Raw genomic sequence first — 18540 nt, forward strand, 5'->3', positions numbered from 1 at the left:
TGATTAGGATGCGGACACACACAGAAGACCATGTGAAAACACAGGGCGAAGACATCCATCTATAGGCCACGAAGAAGTGCCTCAGAAGGAAACCAACCCTGTTGACACCTTGACCTTGGGCTTTATTTTGTGTTGTTTAAACTACCCAGTCTGTGGTACTTTGCTGTGGCAGCCCTGGCACACCAGCAGAGGGGCCCCTAGGAGATCTCCCTCTTCTCGCTCCATTCTTGGACCATCACTGCAGACCCCTCTTCTGCAATTCCCTTGATGAATGTCATGTGATTGCCTTGAGTTTGTTGCTTCTCCATCAGGGAATCTGCTTCCCTCTGCCCTCTGTGTCCTTCCAATCTACCCTATTACACAGAATCTAGCACCACTTATTTCCTTCTATTGTGAGTTGTCTACACATGCTCCATAGGAAACACATATTTATGCACAAATAAACTCCAGTATTCAGGCTGATTACAACACAACAGCAACCTCTCCTTCATTTCCATCCTTGAAGCATAGGCCAGTTTCTCTCCATTTTAGATTTTTCAGGTGTGGATCAGACATGAGGTTGAGTAGGTGTGGTAGGAATCATTGCATAGCTCTCTCTAAAGGAAGACCGTCCCACAGTCCACACACACTCTGACCCTTTTAGACCTGGATGTGAGTAAGAGCCTTGTTAACCAGTTTTCAGTTGAATCCTTTGAAAATTTGCACCTCAGGCTAAAATGACTGTGGCATGTCTGTGTTTCCAACCTAACCGTAGTGCTCATTCATTCATTCATCATCGATTCATTTAAGCAGTGCAAAGTTTCACTAAGTTTTGACTATAAAGAGAGCCTTGCTGAGGCCAGAGGTGAAACCCTGGCCCTGTCTAGGATGGACGCTTTCCTTCTTGAGGAGCTCCCTGACTAGAAGGGGAGGAAGGTCTCACATGAAATAACACAGCAGGCATGTTGATTTGTGGGGGGAATCCCTGGCTTGCCCCATAGTTCTAGAATCAGGCTGAGAAAATCTCTGTCCTAAGAATTTGCCTCCAGGGTACTAGCTGATGATCCTTGCTCTCCTCTGACCCTAATGTTGCATTATTGAAAATGGTCAGCTCCTTCAGTTAGGCTTAGCATGTGACTGGGGGGATGCTGCATGAGGACAGCAGTAATGAGAGGGAAGGGGCAGGTGGGAAGGAAAAAGGAGGGGCATCCTGGTAAGATTTCAGAGGCCAAATGAGCTGGGTTTTTTACAACCTTAGTGCTTTTCTCTTGTACATAGTAAGACCCAATTACCATTTTGCTTTTGTACAAATATCCCAATGACGCTAACCCGTGTCAGAGAACTCACCCTCCTCAGTGCACTTGGGATCCATGAGAGCCTTGCTAAGGTCAGAGGTGAGGTCTAAAGTCTATCCAAGCACTTTATCCTATATCTTTGTTCTGCATGTTCACCTGTAAAACATTTATTGATTATATGCCAATGGCCAGGGCGCTCAAGTACAGGCAAAATGAAAACACTCTATTCCAAAGTAAGTAGGTAGTCTGAGATGTAAATTTTCAAATCAGCTGAAAACTGGTAACGGAGTTCTTGAATCCCTCATTCACATCCAGGGTGTAAAGGAGTCAGACTGCGGGAGTATCTTTCTTTGCAGAGAACTATGCAATGATTCCTACCACCCCCACTGTCTTAGTCTATTTTCTGTTGCTATAACAGAATACCACAGACTGGGTCATTTACAGAGAAAATAAGCATATTGGGTTCATAGTTCTGGAGTTTGGGAAGTCCAAGGACATGGTGCTGGTCCTTAGCAAGGGACATCTGGTGGCAGAAGGTGGATGCGAAAGAGACCACAAAGCATGACTAGCTCACTTTTATAATAACGGGCTCTGGCAAGTACTAACTCACTCCCGTCATAAAGCATGAATCCATTCAGGAGGGTAGAACCCTCATGACCCAATCACTCTTGAAGTCCTCATCCCTTAATACTGTTACATTGGCAATTAAGTTTCCAGCACTTGAACTTCTGGAGGACACATTCACACCATAGCTTATGGGACCACTTGGGGAGACTGAACAGGTGTCAGACCCTTACCTGGAAAGTCTAAGAAGGGAGTCCCCCATCTCGTGAGAGAGATGGACAAAATGCCCTTTCCTCCTTCACCTGTCCAAATCCCATGTTTCCTTTAAGTTCAGTTAGAGCCCTGCTCCCATTTGGGAAGACTTCTCTGATATTTTTCCAGCCCTTCAAAATTCTCACTCTTTGAATTTCTACAGTATTTAACACCTACTTATAAGATGATTTTTTAATTATTCTTTATTCATATCCTCAGTCAGTTTGGAGTCCTCTGGGCCTGCTCATAGTTCCTATCCTGAGTCTTTGTATGTATTTAAAATTCTGTCTTTCTAGAACAGTACAAATCTGCTGTAAACTAAATTGGGCAAGAGGGAACAGTACCCGTTGGGCCCTCCTTCCCATTTTTATGTTCTTCCAGAAGCAGCAACATAACTCACAGTACAGCCCTGTCTGAGAGGCAGAGGTTGAAGCAGCTTCCGCCCACTGGGAGGGGTTCGGATGGCGTGAGGTGCTGTGTTGTTAAAGATACCTTCACTGGGAAGTTGGTCTGGAGAGACCTTTGACAGAATGTGTTTGTTTTGCTGGATTGAGAAAATTGGATGTTTATATGGCTTTGGTTAAAATTCCATTTTTGTTGCAGAGAGATTATTGTCTAAAGAAATACTCAAGCACTTGAGTGAGAAGAGGTCGATGCCGACAAGGAGAGAAGGAGTGTGTTGAGGCTTGTTCAGCACTTGGTCTGTGGTGTGGATTTTAAGTCTGATGTCCTTTTTAACTTGGAAGAAAAAGTCCTGAAGCCTATTTAGGGGCACATGTTAGTGTTCTGGTTTGGCTGAGAATTCTGTAGATGTATTCCCATATTTTGTGATGGAAAATTATTATTATTTTTTTCGAGAGAGGGTCTCACTCTTTCATCCAGGCTGAAGAGCAGTGGCATGATCATGGCTTACTGTAGCCTTGAACTCCCAGGCTCCAGTGACCCTTCCACTTCATCCTCCTGAGTAGCAAGGACTACATGCCATGTGCCACCACCACCAGCTAATTAATTTTTTTTTTTTTTGTAGAGACAGGGTCTTGCCATGTTGCCCAGGCTGGTCTTGAATGCTTGGTTTCAAGCAGTCTTTCCACCTCAGCCTCCCAAAATGTTGGGATTAGAGACGTGAGCTGCTGCGCCCACCTGGCTGCATTTCTTTTTTCATCAGTCTAGAGGTTTCTAACCTGGAATTTTCTTTATTTTTTTTTTTTGAGATGGAGTTTACTCTTGTTGCCCAGGCTGGAGTGCAATGGTGCAATCTCGGCTCACCGCAACCTCTGCCTCCTGGGCCCAAGCGATTCTCCTGCCTCAGCCTCCGCAGTAGCTGGGATTACAGGCATGTGCCACCACGCCCGGCTAATTTTGTATTTTCAGTAGAGACAGTTTCACCATGTTAGTCAGCTGGTCTCGAACTTGCAACCTCAAATGATCCGCCCGCCTCGACCTCCCAAAGTGCTGGGATTACAGGCGTGAGCCACCATATCCGAATAACCTGGAATTTTCTTAATCCTAAGGACTGGTGAATGTAATAGAGATTATTAAGCTTTGTAAAAAAATAACAGCTTTGTTGAGATATCATTCATATACCATTCACTTCACCTCCTGAAAGTGTATGAATGAATAGTTTTTAGTGTATTCACAGGTTGTGCAACCATTACAGCAATAAATCTTAGAACATTTTCATTACACCCAAAAGAAAACTCCATATCCATTGTAAGGGTTTTTTTTTTTTTTTTTTTTAATACTCAAAGAAGTTTAACTTTTTTATTAATGATAAAGCTGTATAGGCTAATATCAAGGTTTTAAAATGCAGACTAGGATTGGGAGTTAAAGTATGTTTTTAAAGGGAAAATGAATTAATAAATAAACAGCATTGCATCCAGTCTTTCAAATGAGATGGAGACAAGCATGTACATCTCTGCCTTGCTCCATCCTCATCTATCAATGTGACGTCCATTCTGTGATGATTGGTGGCCAGTGATTGACGATTGGTGGCCAGTGATGGATGCCATATTGCAGGGACTTATTTTGAATTAAATGGGTAACAAACTGACTAATATTTCTGCTCAGTGGGTAGGTATGCTTTATTCTGCTTCAAATGGGAGAACTTAGTTCAGAGAGCTTTTTCCATAGATGCATGATCCTGTCTGGTACATACTCCAGTTAGGCTGCTGTGCAGCTAATTCAGCTTTGCTGCATTTCTTTTGGAGTAAGCATCTTGATTTAATGACTTTTCCAAGGACTCTCTTTAGTGTGGCCTTGCCAAACTGATAGATGTCCCTTTACTCAACATAGGCTGTAGCCCACCCTGGGCTTTGGAAGTTTGGGATTGAAAATGGGACTGTAAGATCCCAGTTGGCCCAAGGAAGGCGAGTCCGTTTACTCATGATTCATCTTGAGGAAGAGGAGATGCTGAGACAGCTGGCACCTGGCGTTATTCCAGGGGCCACATTACTTCCCGCCAGCCATGGCTTCCAGGTGTGAGATCCTTTCATGAATACCAGGAAAGCAGTGATCTATTAATAACTTTACCCCAGCTACAGTTCATGCCTCTAGAGTTACCATTGTGTGGATTTCCAGAACTTCTTTTCCTTTGACACTTATCTCTATCACTCTGGAGTTAGGCCCGTGGGCCACCCAGCTGTCACACACCCAAAGCCAGGGACTCCAGGAAGACACTCAATTTGGCGGTTAATACCTTCCCTTGGGAACTTTTGGAATTATTGCTTTATTTATTTAATCCTCTTCAGATAAGAGTTTGTATACTTTTCACTGCACGCTGAAAAAGAAACAAAGAAAAGCCAAAGACAAATACACAGAAAAACGAACACAACACCCACGAAACCCCCATGACCTCAAACAAAAATCTTACCCACTGTTGCCTAAGACTCTGTGCTCGCTGCATGTGTGAATGAAGGAATGCGTTGAGTGGCTCTGCTGTGGGGAACTGCACGATTTTGGGTTATCCAATACGTGGCCTCTCTTTTCTCCCTTTTCTGCTGGACTGATTTATCCTGTTTCCTTGGTTATTAGTACTTCCACAAGAAGGGGGAAGGAATTCAATTCGAAGGATGATTTCCACTTTCTAGCAACAGTTGGTGTAGAAACCCTGGGCTAGCCAGCGACAGTTTGGGAATATCTGATTATCATTATTTCTACTTTGATTCATCACAAGGTGATTCTGTTTTGACTTGAAAAAAAAAAACAACCCAACTTTGGTTTCTGAACCAGCCCAACTCTGACAAGTGTGTTCCTGTTCCACCTACATCAGTTCTAGTTTCTAATTTCAGTGTGCAAAAGATTCAACCAAGGAAGTTCCTGGGCTCTACCCCTGGAGATTCAATTTTCACAGGACAGGGGCTGAAAGGTTCCATCTAGTCCCCAGGTCCTTCTGATATGAATTAACTAGGGGCTGACTTTGAGAAACACTGCCCTGGAATTTGCACTTGCTATTCAGGTACTAGCTCAGCCTTCTCTGTGATTAAATGCTTGGCAGTTAACAATGTATAATTATGGTGTGTGTCGTTTCCAAGGCAACATGCATCTGTCACTCCTGCTGAGGCTGGGAAGATTGAAAGGGGCCGTGGAGAGGCTGCAGTCACAGTGAGGCCCCCAGATTCATGCCATCAAAGTGCTTCATGATGACTGGGTTTTCACACCATTTATCCAAGGGGCCTAATCAATGACAGCAGAAAGAATGAAAGTAGACACATTGGAAGCCAGAGAGTCACTGGGTGACTTCTGGAGGTGGCAACAAGCGCATGAAGAAGGATGAGAACTACATTCAGTGGCTTGCACTCCCCAACCATCCTCTCAGTTTTGTTCAGAATAATAAGGATTTGGGGGAATGTGAGCTGACCTGGCAAGGCTTCTGAAAACAGTGGTTAACTGTGGTAAACGTGTGCCTGCTATTCCTCAGTTCTCCTCTGGGATAGTGCTGTTAAAGGTCACCTGTTCTCACTTGCAGTGGGCTTCATGTGACATTTATTGGGCATTTACTATGTGATGGAAACTTTCATATAGATTATCTTGCCTTTTTTGACCTAAGTGGATTTTCATTTTTTTATCTACATGCAAAGGTTACACATTTTGTACATTTCCAAATGTAATGAAAAAGGTAGAGTCTGTACATGTTTGCCGGGCACAGTGGCTCATGACTGTAATCCCAGCTCTCAGGGAGGGAGAGGCTGGAGGATATCTTGAGCCCAGGAGTTCGTGACCCGCCTGGGCTATATAGTGAGACCCCATTCTCCACAAAAAATGAAAAAAAAAAAAAAAGATAAGGTCTATACATGTTTTAACACAGGATTTGGCTTTTTGGTTTTAGTTGTAAAACTGTATAGGGCAGTGCTGGATGGAACTGGAGGCCGTTATTCCAAGTGAAGGAACTCTGGCATGGAAAACCAAATACCGTATGTTCTCACTTGTAAGTGGGAGCTAAGCTATAAGGATGCAAAAACATACAGAGTGATATAATGGACTGTCAGGACTAGGGGTAGGGGAGGTTGGGAGAGAGGTGAGGGATAAAAAAACAACATATTGGTTGCATTAAAATCTCAGAATTCATTGCTAGGAAATTTGTGTATCAAAAAACTACCTATACCCCCAAACTATTGAAATTAAAAAAAAACAAAAACAAAACTATATAGGGCAGTGAAAACATTCAGCCACTAGTCAGGCCTTAGGGTCTGGTTCTGAATCTCATCGTGAATAGACTTTGAGACTCAGGCAAGTTTCAAAACTTGTCTGAGGCTCTGTTTCTACTTTTGCAAATGAGGCACTTAGACTAGACAAGCAATCTTGACTTTTGAAGGGCGGCAACTACCTTGTAGAATCCAGTGAAAACTTGGAACATTCTTCCCTGAAAAAGGTAAATGTATGCTTGCTAAAAGATAATTACATTCAATTTCCAGGGGACCACAGACCCATGTTAAATGAAGTGATTGCTTAAGATTCAGCTGCAACTCAGAATTGCTGAGTCCCACAGGACCCTGAGAGTCTTGCATTGTTTAGAGAGGCCCCCTGAGGAATGAGCTATTTGATGAGGGAGGTTTTGTTGTTCCTGGCATTTTTCACAAACTGCCCTGTGCATTCTGGGGAGGGGAGACGGGAACAAACACTGAGAAAAATAAATAGGGAATGAGTGGCATCTGGAATATGAACTGTTTTCCTCATCACTTTCACAAGGAGGTGGATGGCATGATTGCAGCACAGAAGATATGTCGAGGAATTACTTGAACATAGAGATACAGCATTTTGTATAGTGACAGTTAAGCAGTAACTTAGACTTGCTCTACTTTTAATGTTTTAGAACTCACTGATACAGAAATCTAAGAAGGTCCAGTTCATAGAAGCAGAGAATAGAATAGTAGTTACCAGGAGCAGGGGTAGGGGTGTGGGAGTGGGGCGGTGGGGGAGGTGGATGGGGAGATGTTGGTCAAAGGATGCAGCGTTTCAGTTAGGAGGAATAGATGAAGAGATCTATTGTACAATATGGTAACTATAGTTAGTGTATTGTATACTTGAAAAATTCCTGAGAGTAGATTTGGAGTGTTCTCATCACAGTGAAATAATAAGTATGTGAGGCAATGCATATGTTAATTAGCTCAACTTAGCCATTCTACAGTATATGCATATTTCAAAAGTCATGTTGTACACCATAAAAGTATATACAATTTTTATTTGTCAGTTACAATAAATGTTAATAAGTAGGAAAAAATGGAAGTTTTGGTTAATTTGAAAATGTCAGAAGCTTCTAGGGAGGATATTATAAATGGAAATATGTTATTTACCACTCCTCAGCTGTTAACTGACCACCTTCCCAACCCAGCCCTGCTCTGTCTCCTTCCCATGACCCAAAGTTGTAATCCAATCAAGACAGAATACCTCATTTGGAAACCTACATATGTCCTTTTTTTCTCGCTTAGGTGTTGAAAAATCTCTAGAGCTTTGGAAGGCTGAATGGACTAAACATGAAGAGCTTGAAAGCGAAGTTCAGGAAGAGTGACGTGAGTATGCGGTGACTCAGAGTCTGGCTGTTCCTTCTTCTCCACGAAGCTGCAGAAACGCTCCTCCCACCTTGATAAGGCACTGCTGAGTTAATAAACTACAGACACTCAAGTGCTCTTGGCTTCAGCTCAGGGTAGCTTCTGTAGATGGCATGCTCTAGGTTCCTTGCTGTTTGTGTGCATAGCTTTCAAATATTTTTTTCTTTAATTTTGGGGATCTGTGCCCTGTAGAGAAAGGAACCGTCACGTTAAACATCTTCAAAGGAAGAATCAGTAAAAATCTCAACATTTCTAAGGTTGCCAGAAATCCTGATTCAGAATGTTGTTTTTAGAAGAAGCTAGTCTCTCTCATGAGGGTGGTTCAGGAATGACAATTTAGCATGGTTCATCTTTGGCTTTAGGAAACATGTTCAACTCTGTTAAGGCTTTTGTGGTAAAATGGTATCTATTGCTGCCTGTACCTTTCCTCCCCCTGAATTCCAGGGGCTCTTCTTCATTTGTTATCTATCACAAAAGACTCTGGATTGGAGGAACCAGTTATGATGTAAGAGTTATGAAACAAAGTCTCCCTCAGGAGAAAAGGGAGAAAAACGTAGTAGAGGGGTTGTACACAGTAATATTTTTTTCAAAGGTCACCCCATAAACCCTTCTATGATCCCAGTCTTGTACTAGCTGCATTCCAGAAACTTTGAGCAGAGTTGTGGAATGGGAGAAATTAATGGAAAGGAATTAGATGGAAGCCAAGGTATGTCACTCTCAAAATGGGCTTGTGCAGCTATCATTTCAGACGAGGTAATTACAGATGAACCTAGATTTTATTGCTTTGCCATGAATTATATTTTGACAGCTTGGCACAGCTGCATTTTTGCAATAAATGGAGACTGTGTCTTTTATGGCTAATATGTAACTTGCATACCTACTTCTGGCTGAAGCTTGTCTCCTGAGGCTGCATCATGACATGTAACTTACTGCCCTGATAAAACCCAGGCTAGATGAGATGCTTATGGGATGATGGTAAAATACTGACCCACTTAAAGAAGGAACTGGGAAGCGTTAAGAAAAAAGTTGGTCTCACCTTCTTATCCTTTAGGTAAATTAAATAAAACTCACAGAGGGCAAAGAGACTTTGACAAAGACATGAAACTAGCTGTTGGCCAGAGTGAAAGTCCTGGTCATCCGACTTCTAAGAAACCTCCTTCGACCTCATCGTCTGCTGGCTGTATGTTATGCAGCCTACATATCTCCCATGGCTTTCGGCTAAGGAGAAAAAGGCAATTAAATGGAAAATGTTGAGCAATTCAGCAGATAGGGGTTTCTAAATTATGTGACCAGGTTAACAAATGCCTTTTTCTATTCCAAGGTAATCTAGGTAGCTTTCATTTATATAAGTTAAGATTATTTTTAGCAAAATTTCATCAGTCTAGACTTCCATATATATGAACAGGGGCCCAGAGGAACGATAGGCACACGAACTTTTGGTTTAAAAATCAAAAACTGGTGGCAGTAGGGAGGGTGTTGCTGGAATCTAGTTAGAAAAACTGAAATATTTCCATGATTAAAAAAAATCCACTGTAATAACACTAGTAAAAGCTTCTGGGATTTGGCAGCAGAAAAGGCTATGATTTTGGCAGTTAGTGCTAAGAGAAGAAATGTTGAGAAGCAGACCTTGGGGAGGAGAGCCTGGGGAGGAGGAAATTGGTATAATGGAGTCCAACAATTTCAAATGGTTCTCCACATCCAAATTGTTTCCCCAAGCCACAGAACTGTACAGCTAAATGGAGGGAATGAAAAAAGACAACAACAAAAACATTTCAAAGCCCTGTTTGTTAATCAACTGTATGATAATAATGCTAATAATAATTAACCATTAGGAAGTATTAACCAAATGTCGGGAGCTATGCTAAGCTTTTCACATGAAATTCATTTACTCTTGCCACAAATCTTATGTGGTGGGCATAACTATTAAGCTCATTTTACAGATGAAGAAACTAAGGCCTTAGGGACATGCAGTCATTTGTTTGAGTTCTTAGAACTTTAGGTTCTAGAACCAGTTTTTGCACTAAGGCAGCCTGATTCAAGAGCCCATGTTTCCTGAAAGAGGAATTTGGGGTGGAAAGTATATTTTAAGAAACTAGGCAATCTGCTGGCACGGTGGCTCACCTCTGTAATCCCAGCACTTTGGGAAGCTGAGGCAGGAGGATCTTGAGTCCAGGAGTTCAAGAGCAGCCTGGGCAAACATGGTAAAACTCCATCTCCACAAAACAATTAAAAAATTAGCCACCTATGGTGGGCCACACCTATGGTTCCAGCTACTCGGGAGGCTGAGGTGGGAGGATGGCTTGAGCCCAAGAGGTTAAGGCTATAGTGAATTGTGTTCACGCCACTGCACTCCAGTCTGGGTAACAGAGCAAGGCCTGTCTCAAAAAACAAAAAACAGAGCAATCTGGGGAGTAGCTTTAAAAGTGACTTTAGACTTGGACCTAGGTTTGTGGCCCTGGACAAGTCTCTTACTCTTCTGAACCTTAGATTCCTCACCGGAAAAGTGGAGGAAGTAGTATTAGCCCTGTAAGGTTGGGGTGACAGTTAAATGCATTAAATGAATGTTGGCCGGGTGCGATGATTCACACCTGTGATCCCAGCACTTTAGGAGACTGGGGCAGGAGGATCACCTGAGGCTGGGAGTTTGAGACCACCCTGACCAACATGGAGAAACCTGTCTCTACTAAAAATACAAAATTAGCTGGGCATGGTGGTGCATGCCTGTAATCCCAGCTACTCGGGAGGCTGAGGCAGGAGAATCACTTGAACCCAGAAGGCGGAGGTTGCAGTGAGCCAGAGATCATGCCATTGCACTCCAGCCTGGGCAACAAGAGTGAAACTACATCTCAAAAAAAAAAAAGAATGTCAAAAATCTTAGGGCCTGGTACTCAGGAGATGCTTAGTAAATATTTGTTTCTTCCTTGTAATTAGCAACTCGCAATAAAAAGTCGGATTCAAAAAGTTTACATGGTCTAGAGGGTAGAATAATCTGGTAACAGTTGCTGCTGCCGAACAGGGAAACTGAGAGCTGGGAGGGAGTGGAGAAGAGAGGCTTGTTTTCCAATGTATGCCTTTGATTTGGAAGTTTTTGATATATGTTTTTGATATATCATGCATATATATGTATTGTTAAGCAAAAACACGTTTACAAACATTTATATTCAGTTGAATGAACCAAATTATATATTTTTTTTAACCTGAAACAAGTGGTCTGTCTCAAAATATTTTAAGCCATTGGGCATCACATTTTCCTGCTTGTCTGTGTGAAGGAAAAGGAGGAAGAAAGGATTCTTTGTATTTCTGGGGGGTAGGAAGAGGAGAATAGCAGATCAGGTTCTCGCGCTTGCATAAAGAAGACAGGTGACCCACTGGTGTGATCACATTTCAGCGAGCCTGTGTCTGGGAGGTCTGTGGCCAGATCAGTTTGTGGCCACTGCGAGCAAAATCCAGGAGTAAACATAGGATAAAAGTGGCCCAAGGGGGCCTCCTATGGATGGCCTTCAGGTCACTCTGTGACCCCAGGGCCATCATGTGGGTAAAGATTGAATGGGAGTGTCCTTTCCGGAAGACTTGACAATTGGCACTGTGTCAAAGACAGATGTGAGTTTGGTAGGGAATGAGCCTGACTCTGAGGGCTGTAGTTAAACAGTGTCATTGTCCAGTGGTTTTGATTCTTAAATCTATTTGGGACCCTGCAGATAACCCACAGAGGCTAAACAGCATTACAAAATTTCTATGATGGATAACCTTTTTTACTTCACATTTATAACTTTATTTTGGGAGTTCTTAAACTTGAGTTGTTAGATAGGAGATAGGATACAGGAGAAATGCAAATAGGTTGTTGTCTTTAAAAGGCTGATAAACCTCGGTGGGAAGAGAAAAAAAACATGTAGGAAACAATTAAAGCAAAATACAAGCAGTATAGACTATAGATACTCAAGGTACCTTTAAGATGATATAACTAATTAGTTGTTAAGTTGTAGGGCCTGGTGATAAATGCTGCAAATTTTCAGAGGGCTGAATCATTGAGAATGGGAGAATTTGGGGAGATTTATGGAGGTGGAGCTTCATGCAGGCCTTGCTGGTAGGAGTCGGGCCCAAATTCATTCATTCTTGCATCTCATCGGTTAAATTTATCCAGTTGTCTCACCACCATTTGTTGAGGAGACTATTCTTTCCCTCATTGAATGATCTGGTCACTCTTGTCAAAGACCAATTGCCTATAGATATGTAGGCTTACTTCTGGACTCCCATTGGAAGCGTGGTTGGGAAGAGGGGGAAAGGTCAGAAGGTCAATCAGGGGAGGCAGCTTGCAGCACAGTGGGTTAACTCAGTCTCAAAAATGGCCCTTGACATACAAAATAGTAATATTAATAGTTCAGGAGCCCAGGAGAGTGCCCATGGCATGACCCTGAGTATTTAAAGAAGAATACTATAAAGTTTTCATCCTAGTTTTAAAAATGGATAGACTGACTTTTAGCTTATTAAGCAAGCACAGAGTTCTCAATGATCATTATTTGTATCTTTTATGACCGTAGCTTGAAAAAATAGCTTCTTTACCTCTTTAAATATTTGCCGCAGCTAGTATGTGGTTCCACAGGGAAAAATGAGCTGTCATCATGAAAAATGAGGCCAAAAAGGTTGGGATTTCCCTTTGCTAATAAAATGCTCAGGCTTCTGGAATTTCTTTGTAGATGCCAATTTTTAGTGACTTGAGTGAAATGGGTGGAGGTTGAGGGATGGGAAATGGGGTTGAAAGATCTTTGTAACAAATCTTGAGAAATGTCACTCAAACGTGATCGAGGCCTTCACCGTTTACTTTGAGGGTGTGTGCTTAATTTGATGAAAGATTTATTCCCAATTTTATATTTCATTGTAATAGGGAAGCAGCAGACATTCCATTAAAAAAATCAAAACAGCCAGTTTAAAGTGACAGGCTCTAAGAGAGATTAAATTGATGGTATACCTTTACATAGCAGCTACTAACTATTGTAGCTTTCAGCCAAGGAAATGCATACACCCCATGAATCTTCAAGAACCAGGCATATCCTGCTCAGACAGAGGTTTGAATTTGTTGCCTATTAAGATAACAGTTCACGGCAGGGCATGGTGGCTCACACCTGTAATCCTAGCACTTTGGGAGGCCAAGGCGGGTGAATCACCTGAGGTCAGGAGTTTGAGACCAGCCTGGCCAACATGGCGAAACCCCGTCTCTACTAAAAATACAAAAATTAGCTAGGCATGGTGGTGCATGCTTGTAATCCTAGCTACTCGGGAGGCTGAGGCAGGAGAATCGCTTGAACCTGGGGGGCAGAGGTTGCAGTGAGCTGAGATCACGCCACTTCACTTCAGCCTGGGTGACAGAGTGAAACTCCATCTGTTAAAAAAAAAAAAAAGATAACAGCTTTCATGAGGGTCAACAACCAACATCTCTGCCAAGGTATTTCTTTCAAGAGTTTTTAGTCATTTATAATAAGTTTTTACAAATGCTAGAGCCTCCTTCCCTCACCACACACATACGCACATACACACAATGGGAGTATTTAAAATCCAAGTCTCTCTGTAGACATAGGAACCTTGGCCAAATCTATTTCAAGCTAAGCCTTTTTTTTTTTTAAAACAGACATAATTTTTAAAAAATCAGTGATGACCCCACTGGGTGGAGGTAGGAGACTTTACTAAAGTTCTAGAGAGAAATTTGGTCAAATTTGTGCCATGCTACATATTTTCTAGGTCTTTTCAGCCTGTTTTAAATGGAGAACCTGCTCACTGCCTGATTTTGCCTGGTATTAGTTTGCTAGGACTGCCGTAGCAAAGCGTACCACAAACCAGGTGGCTGAAACTAAAGAAATGTATTGTCTCAGAGTTCGGGAGGCTAGAAGCCCAAGATCCAGGTACTGGCAGAGTTGGTTCCTTGTGAGGGCTGCGAGGGCGAATCTGTTCCATGCTCTGACCTAGATTTGGTGGTTGGCTGGCAGTTTTTGGCTCGCAGAAGCCTTGCTCTGATCTCTGCTTTCATCTTCATGTGGCATTCTCCCTCTGTGCATGTGTCTGTGCCCAGATTCCTCTTTTTCATAAAGACGTCACTCATACTGTATTAGGGCTCACTATAATGACCTCATTTTAGCTTGATTAACTCTGTGAAAAGCCTATCTCCAAATAAGGTTACCTTCTGAGGTTAGGGAGAGCTTTAGGACTCCAAGATATGAATATTTGGGAGGATACAAGTCAACCCATAACATAACTCCATACCCTTCCACCCTAGAACAGTTACTCCGAAGCCCTGGCATTCCCCCACTGAGCTGGCACGGTCATAGACCTTAGCTCCACTGTTCATCCTTGGGACTATTTTCAGCATCTAAGAGAGTGAGGCTGGAGCATCACAGTTTTTCAGTGGGTGCCACTGCATAATATTAATAGCAAGAGTGAACACGTATGGATGGCTGACCTCCTATTACAGGAATAAGGAGCTCTCATGGATTGAATGCTCACTAGGTGCCAGGCACGGTCCCAAGCCCCTTTGCATGCTCTTTGTCGTTTAATGCTTACAGAACTCTATCCAGTAAAGACCATTGCTACAATGCAGTTGATAGAGGAAGAAATGAATGCTGAGGGCAGGTAAGTAACTTGGCCAAAGTCAATGGTAAGTAACAGACAGATGGTAACTCTCCTGGTTTTTCTTGATGGGAGAGCATTGTGTGCTGTCACCCATGGCACATGCTTGTTAACAAGTTCCTGGTTCCTAAATTGTGAAGCTTCAAACTGCATAAAATAGATGTTACACTGTTGCTCTAAGCTTAAATAAGACCTCTACAGTGATTTTACGTCACCACAAGTTCATCCACAGTGGCAAAGCTCACCAATGTCAGCATTATTCCTCCTGTGACAGGGAAAGATTCTTTGTTTCCTGAGAGCCAAATGCATTTCAGTTCTGAAGGGAGGAAGAGCAGATGCTGCTTCTGCTCTTCCAGTGGTGCCAATAAAACATCTCTCTACATGGAGCTCCACTGTGGGCTAAATAGGTCATAGCTTTATTCTATTTACCCCAGACCATAATTCTCAGTTAAACATAATACTTTTCCAACTGGAAACCAATATGAAACCCAGGGCTTGGCCTCTAAACTTGGGGAAATATCCTAGTCTACACAAGTAATGAGTCATTTAGACCATTATGTCTTACGTCTTTATTCTGCATTAATTACCTGATCATTTTGAGTGAAGGCTCTTGTTGACCTACATGTTTTTTGTTTGACAAATTCTTTTATGAACTTCTCCTTAGGAGTGAAACAGAAATTGCTTCTGAATCATCCTGTGGATATTTTCAGTTGAGTTTCTACCTAAAGATCTTTGCTGTGTGGATGTAGTTATTTTCAACTATATGGCAATACAGGGGCCAGCGTTGGCCAAAGGTTCAGTATGTCTATAAAGATGACGTTAGTGACTAGACTTGGCTTTCTTTTTGCTTGAGTCCCTCCCTTTTTTGCTTGAGTCTTCCCTTTTAAAACAGGGAAGTCAGTGTGTTCTGGTCAACTTGATTATTCAACGATTAGAGTAGTTGTTATTGTATTCATGAAAATGCTTTCACTTTTTGGGAAGCACTGCCTGAAAGGATTTCATTTTTATTTTCTTGGGAGGCCGAATGATCTGATGGTCTCTAGCTGGTTCCTACCTCCTGGGCTGCCCAGTGGGCTGGTTAGCTGGAAAGTGTAGAGGTTTATAATGTAAGAATAGAACAAGGAAAAGTTTAAGGAACCACATATTCTCCTTGGATGTGTTTGTTCTAAGATGTATTTCCCAATGCTGAGAATGTTTCTGTAGCAACTTTTCAGATTTAAGCTATGGTTTTGGAAGGGTTTTTGATGAATTCAATGTGAACTCATGAGTCTTTTCATTTTGTGTGTGTGTGTGTGTGTGTGTGTCAGAGTCTTGCTCTGTCACCCAGGCTGGAGTGTGGTGGTGCGATCTCAGCTCACTACAGCCTCTGCCTCCCGGGTTCAGGTGATTCTCCTGCTTCAGCCTCCTGAGTAGCTGTGATCACAGGCGTGTGCCACCATACCCGGCTGATTTTTTTGTATTTTTAGTAGAGATGGGTTTTCGCCGTGCTGCCCAGGCCGGTCTCGAACTCCTGACCTCAGGTGATTCGCCTGCCTTGGCCTCCCAAATTGCTGGAATTACAGGTGTGAGCCACCATGCCTGGCCTGTTCATTCTTTGAAGGGTTGCCTCATAACTGAGAAGCTGCAAGGTCCTTCTGTGAGATCCCAATGGGTATACTAATTAGGTACATGATAAGCTGTAATAACAAAATACCCTACACAGTAGCTCTAACAAGGCAGAAGTTGTTTTCTTCTGAAGTAAATGTTTAAAAATAGTCTAAGAGCCAGCGGGAAAGCTCTGCTCCATAGATTAACCCAGGAACCCAAGCCCTTCTCCCGTGTCCTCTGTTACCCTCTAGAGCTGCTCTGTGCAGTGTGCTAGCCACTGGCCACATGTGGCTCTTGAGCATTTGAAATGTGCTAGTCCAAACTGAGATGTATACTGTAGGTGTAAAATACACGCTAAATTTCAGAGACACTGTACCAAAGAAAGAATGTAAAATATCTTAATAATTTTTTATAATTACACACTGATGTGCTACTATTTAGGACATAATTGGATTAATGAATAGAGTAAAATTTATTTCACCTGTTTCTATTTACTTTTTTAATGTGGCTACTAGAAACATTAAAATAACGTAAGTCTTTGGACAGTGCTCCCCAGAGAACCAGAAAGAAGGAAAGTAAAGCAGAAACACTTTCCTTTTTTTTTTTTTTTTTTTTCTGTGACAATGTCTTTCTTAGTGTCTTCCTTTGCGGTCCAGTCTGGAGTACAGTGGTGTCATTATAGCTCACTATAGCCTCAAACCCCTGGGCTCAAGAAATCTTCTTGCCCTGGCCTCCCAAATAGGACTACAGGCACATAATGCCATGCCTGGTTCATTTTATTTTTTTGTATAGAGACAGTGTCTCTCTCTGTTTCCCAGTCTGGTTTTGAACTCCTGACCTCAAGCAATACTCCTGCCTTGGCATCCCAAAGTCCTAGGATTATGAGAGTGAGCCACCACACACATCTAGCATTTTACTTTTTAAAGAATGTGAAACTGAAGGTACACAAATCATTGCCCTCACAGGGAACTGGTTAGAGCTTGCCCCAACCTAGCTGCAAGGGAGGCAGGAAAATATAGTCTCTTGCTGGCAGCCTTGAAACCAGTTAAGCCTCAAGGGAAAGGGGAGAATGGATACCGCGGATGATTAACTCAGCCACAGGCAGTTTCCACAGAGGGTCTTGTTTGAGACTTGGATGATAAAGGTGTGCCAAAGTGTTCTTAAACCTTAGTGACTTTTACAGTTTTGTCTCCTTTTATGCCAGAAGTAACTATTGATGACTGCTTGCCCAGGACCCATTGTCTGTTGCAGCATGCTGCTGTAGGTGAAGTTAAATGCTTTTCCATGTTAGAAATGGAAACTGCTGGCTAGGTGTGGTGGCTCACGCCCACAATCCCAGCACTTTGGGAGGCCGAGGTAGGTGGATCACCTGAGGTCAGGAGTTAGAGACCAGCTTGGCCAACATGGTGAAACCCCATCTCTACTAAAAATACAAAAATTAGCCAGGCATGGTGGGATGCACCTGTAGTCCTAGCTAATTAGAAGCTGAGGCAGGAGAATCGTTTGAACCTGTGAGGCAGAGGTTGCAGTGAGCTGAGATTGTGCCACTGCACTCCAGCCTGGCTGACAGAGTAAGACTCCATCTTAAAAAAAAATAAATAAATAAAAATAAAAGAAATGGAAACTGCTCTTGAGTGTTACCAGTTGGTGACATTAGGTAACTAGTTAGGCTTTTCTTTTTATGTCCTGTAATATATTGGTGACCTGATCTGATAAGGTGTGGGATGAACAAGGGTTTCTTTTTAAGTACACCATTTTACCATCATAATCTTGAGGTTCCTTTCCCAGATAGGAACTATCATGACCTGATCTCACACCTTCATTGAAAACTTTGGGAATGGTGTAAGCCTGTAAGTTTATGTTATAAGCTTAGCTTTCAGTTACTCTTTAAGTCAGTGTATTCAGTCAATACGTAACTTATAAAATTGTGAAATTTGAGGATTCTTAATTATATTGATTAGTTTAATCTGAACCTACATGACAGCTGACTCTCAAATTTTAGGCCTAGAATTCTGAGCAAAACTTTAGAACAAATGTAAAAGAATATTAAAAATGGTAGAATATCCACTTCCACTTCCTAGATATGTAACTTTATTAATATAACCTGTGATCTTATTCACATTTTTGGTTGCCATGTTGCCCTTTTGGTTAATATTGGGTTTATTGCTGATTCTTTTCTCCCAGTGTTGCTTGTAAAGCCTCCC

General features: G+C 42.2%; 1 protein-coding gene across 5 annotated transcripts in view; it reads left to right on the forward strand.

Annotated features, from left to right (window-relative positions):
• The first annotated feature begins 903 nt into the window (after window positions 1-903).
• The window catches only part of RAI14 (retinoic acid induced 14), a 159526-nt gene continuing 141889 nt past the window's right edge, over window positions 904-18540 (forward strand). For 2 of the 5 annotated variants that reach the window (XM_011944326.1, XM_011944330.1), the window contains exon 1: window positions 8005-8095. In XM_011944326.1, coding sequence (XP_011799716.1) covers window positions 8060-8095 — 36 coding nt within the window. In that variant the 5' untranslated portion in view covers window positions 8005-8059. Of the gene's footprint in view, window positions 916-5654; window positions 5904-8004; window positions 8096-8676; window positions 8841-18540 lie in introns of those variants that run through there. The other 3 variants (XM_011944328.1, XM_011944327.1, XM_011944329.1) reach the window with 3 other exon arrangements.

Source organism: Colobus angolensis, unplaced genomic scaffold (assembly GCF_000951035.1).
Source record: "Colobus angolensis palliatus isolate OR3802 unplaced genomic scaffold, Cang.pa_1.0 Scaffold230, whole genome shotgun sequence".
NCBI lineage: Eukaryota > Metazoa > Chordata > Mammalia > Primates > Cercopithecidae > Colobus > Colobus angolensis.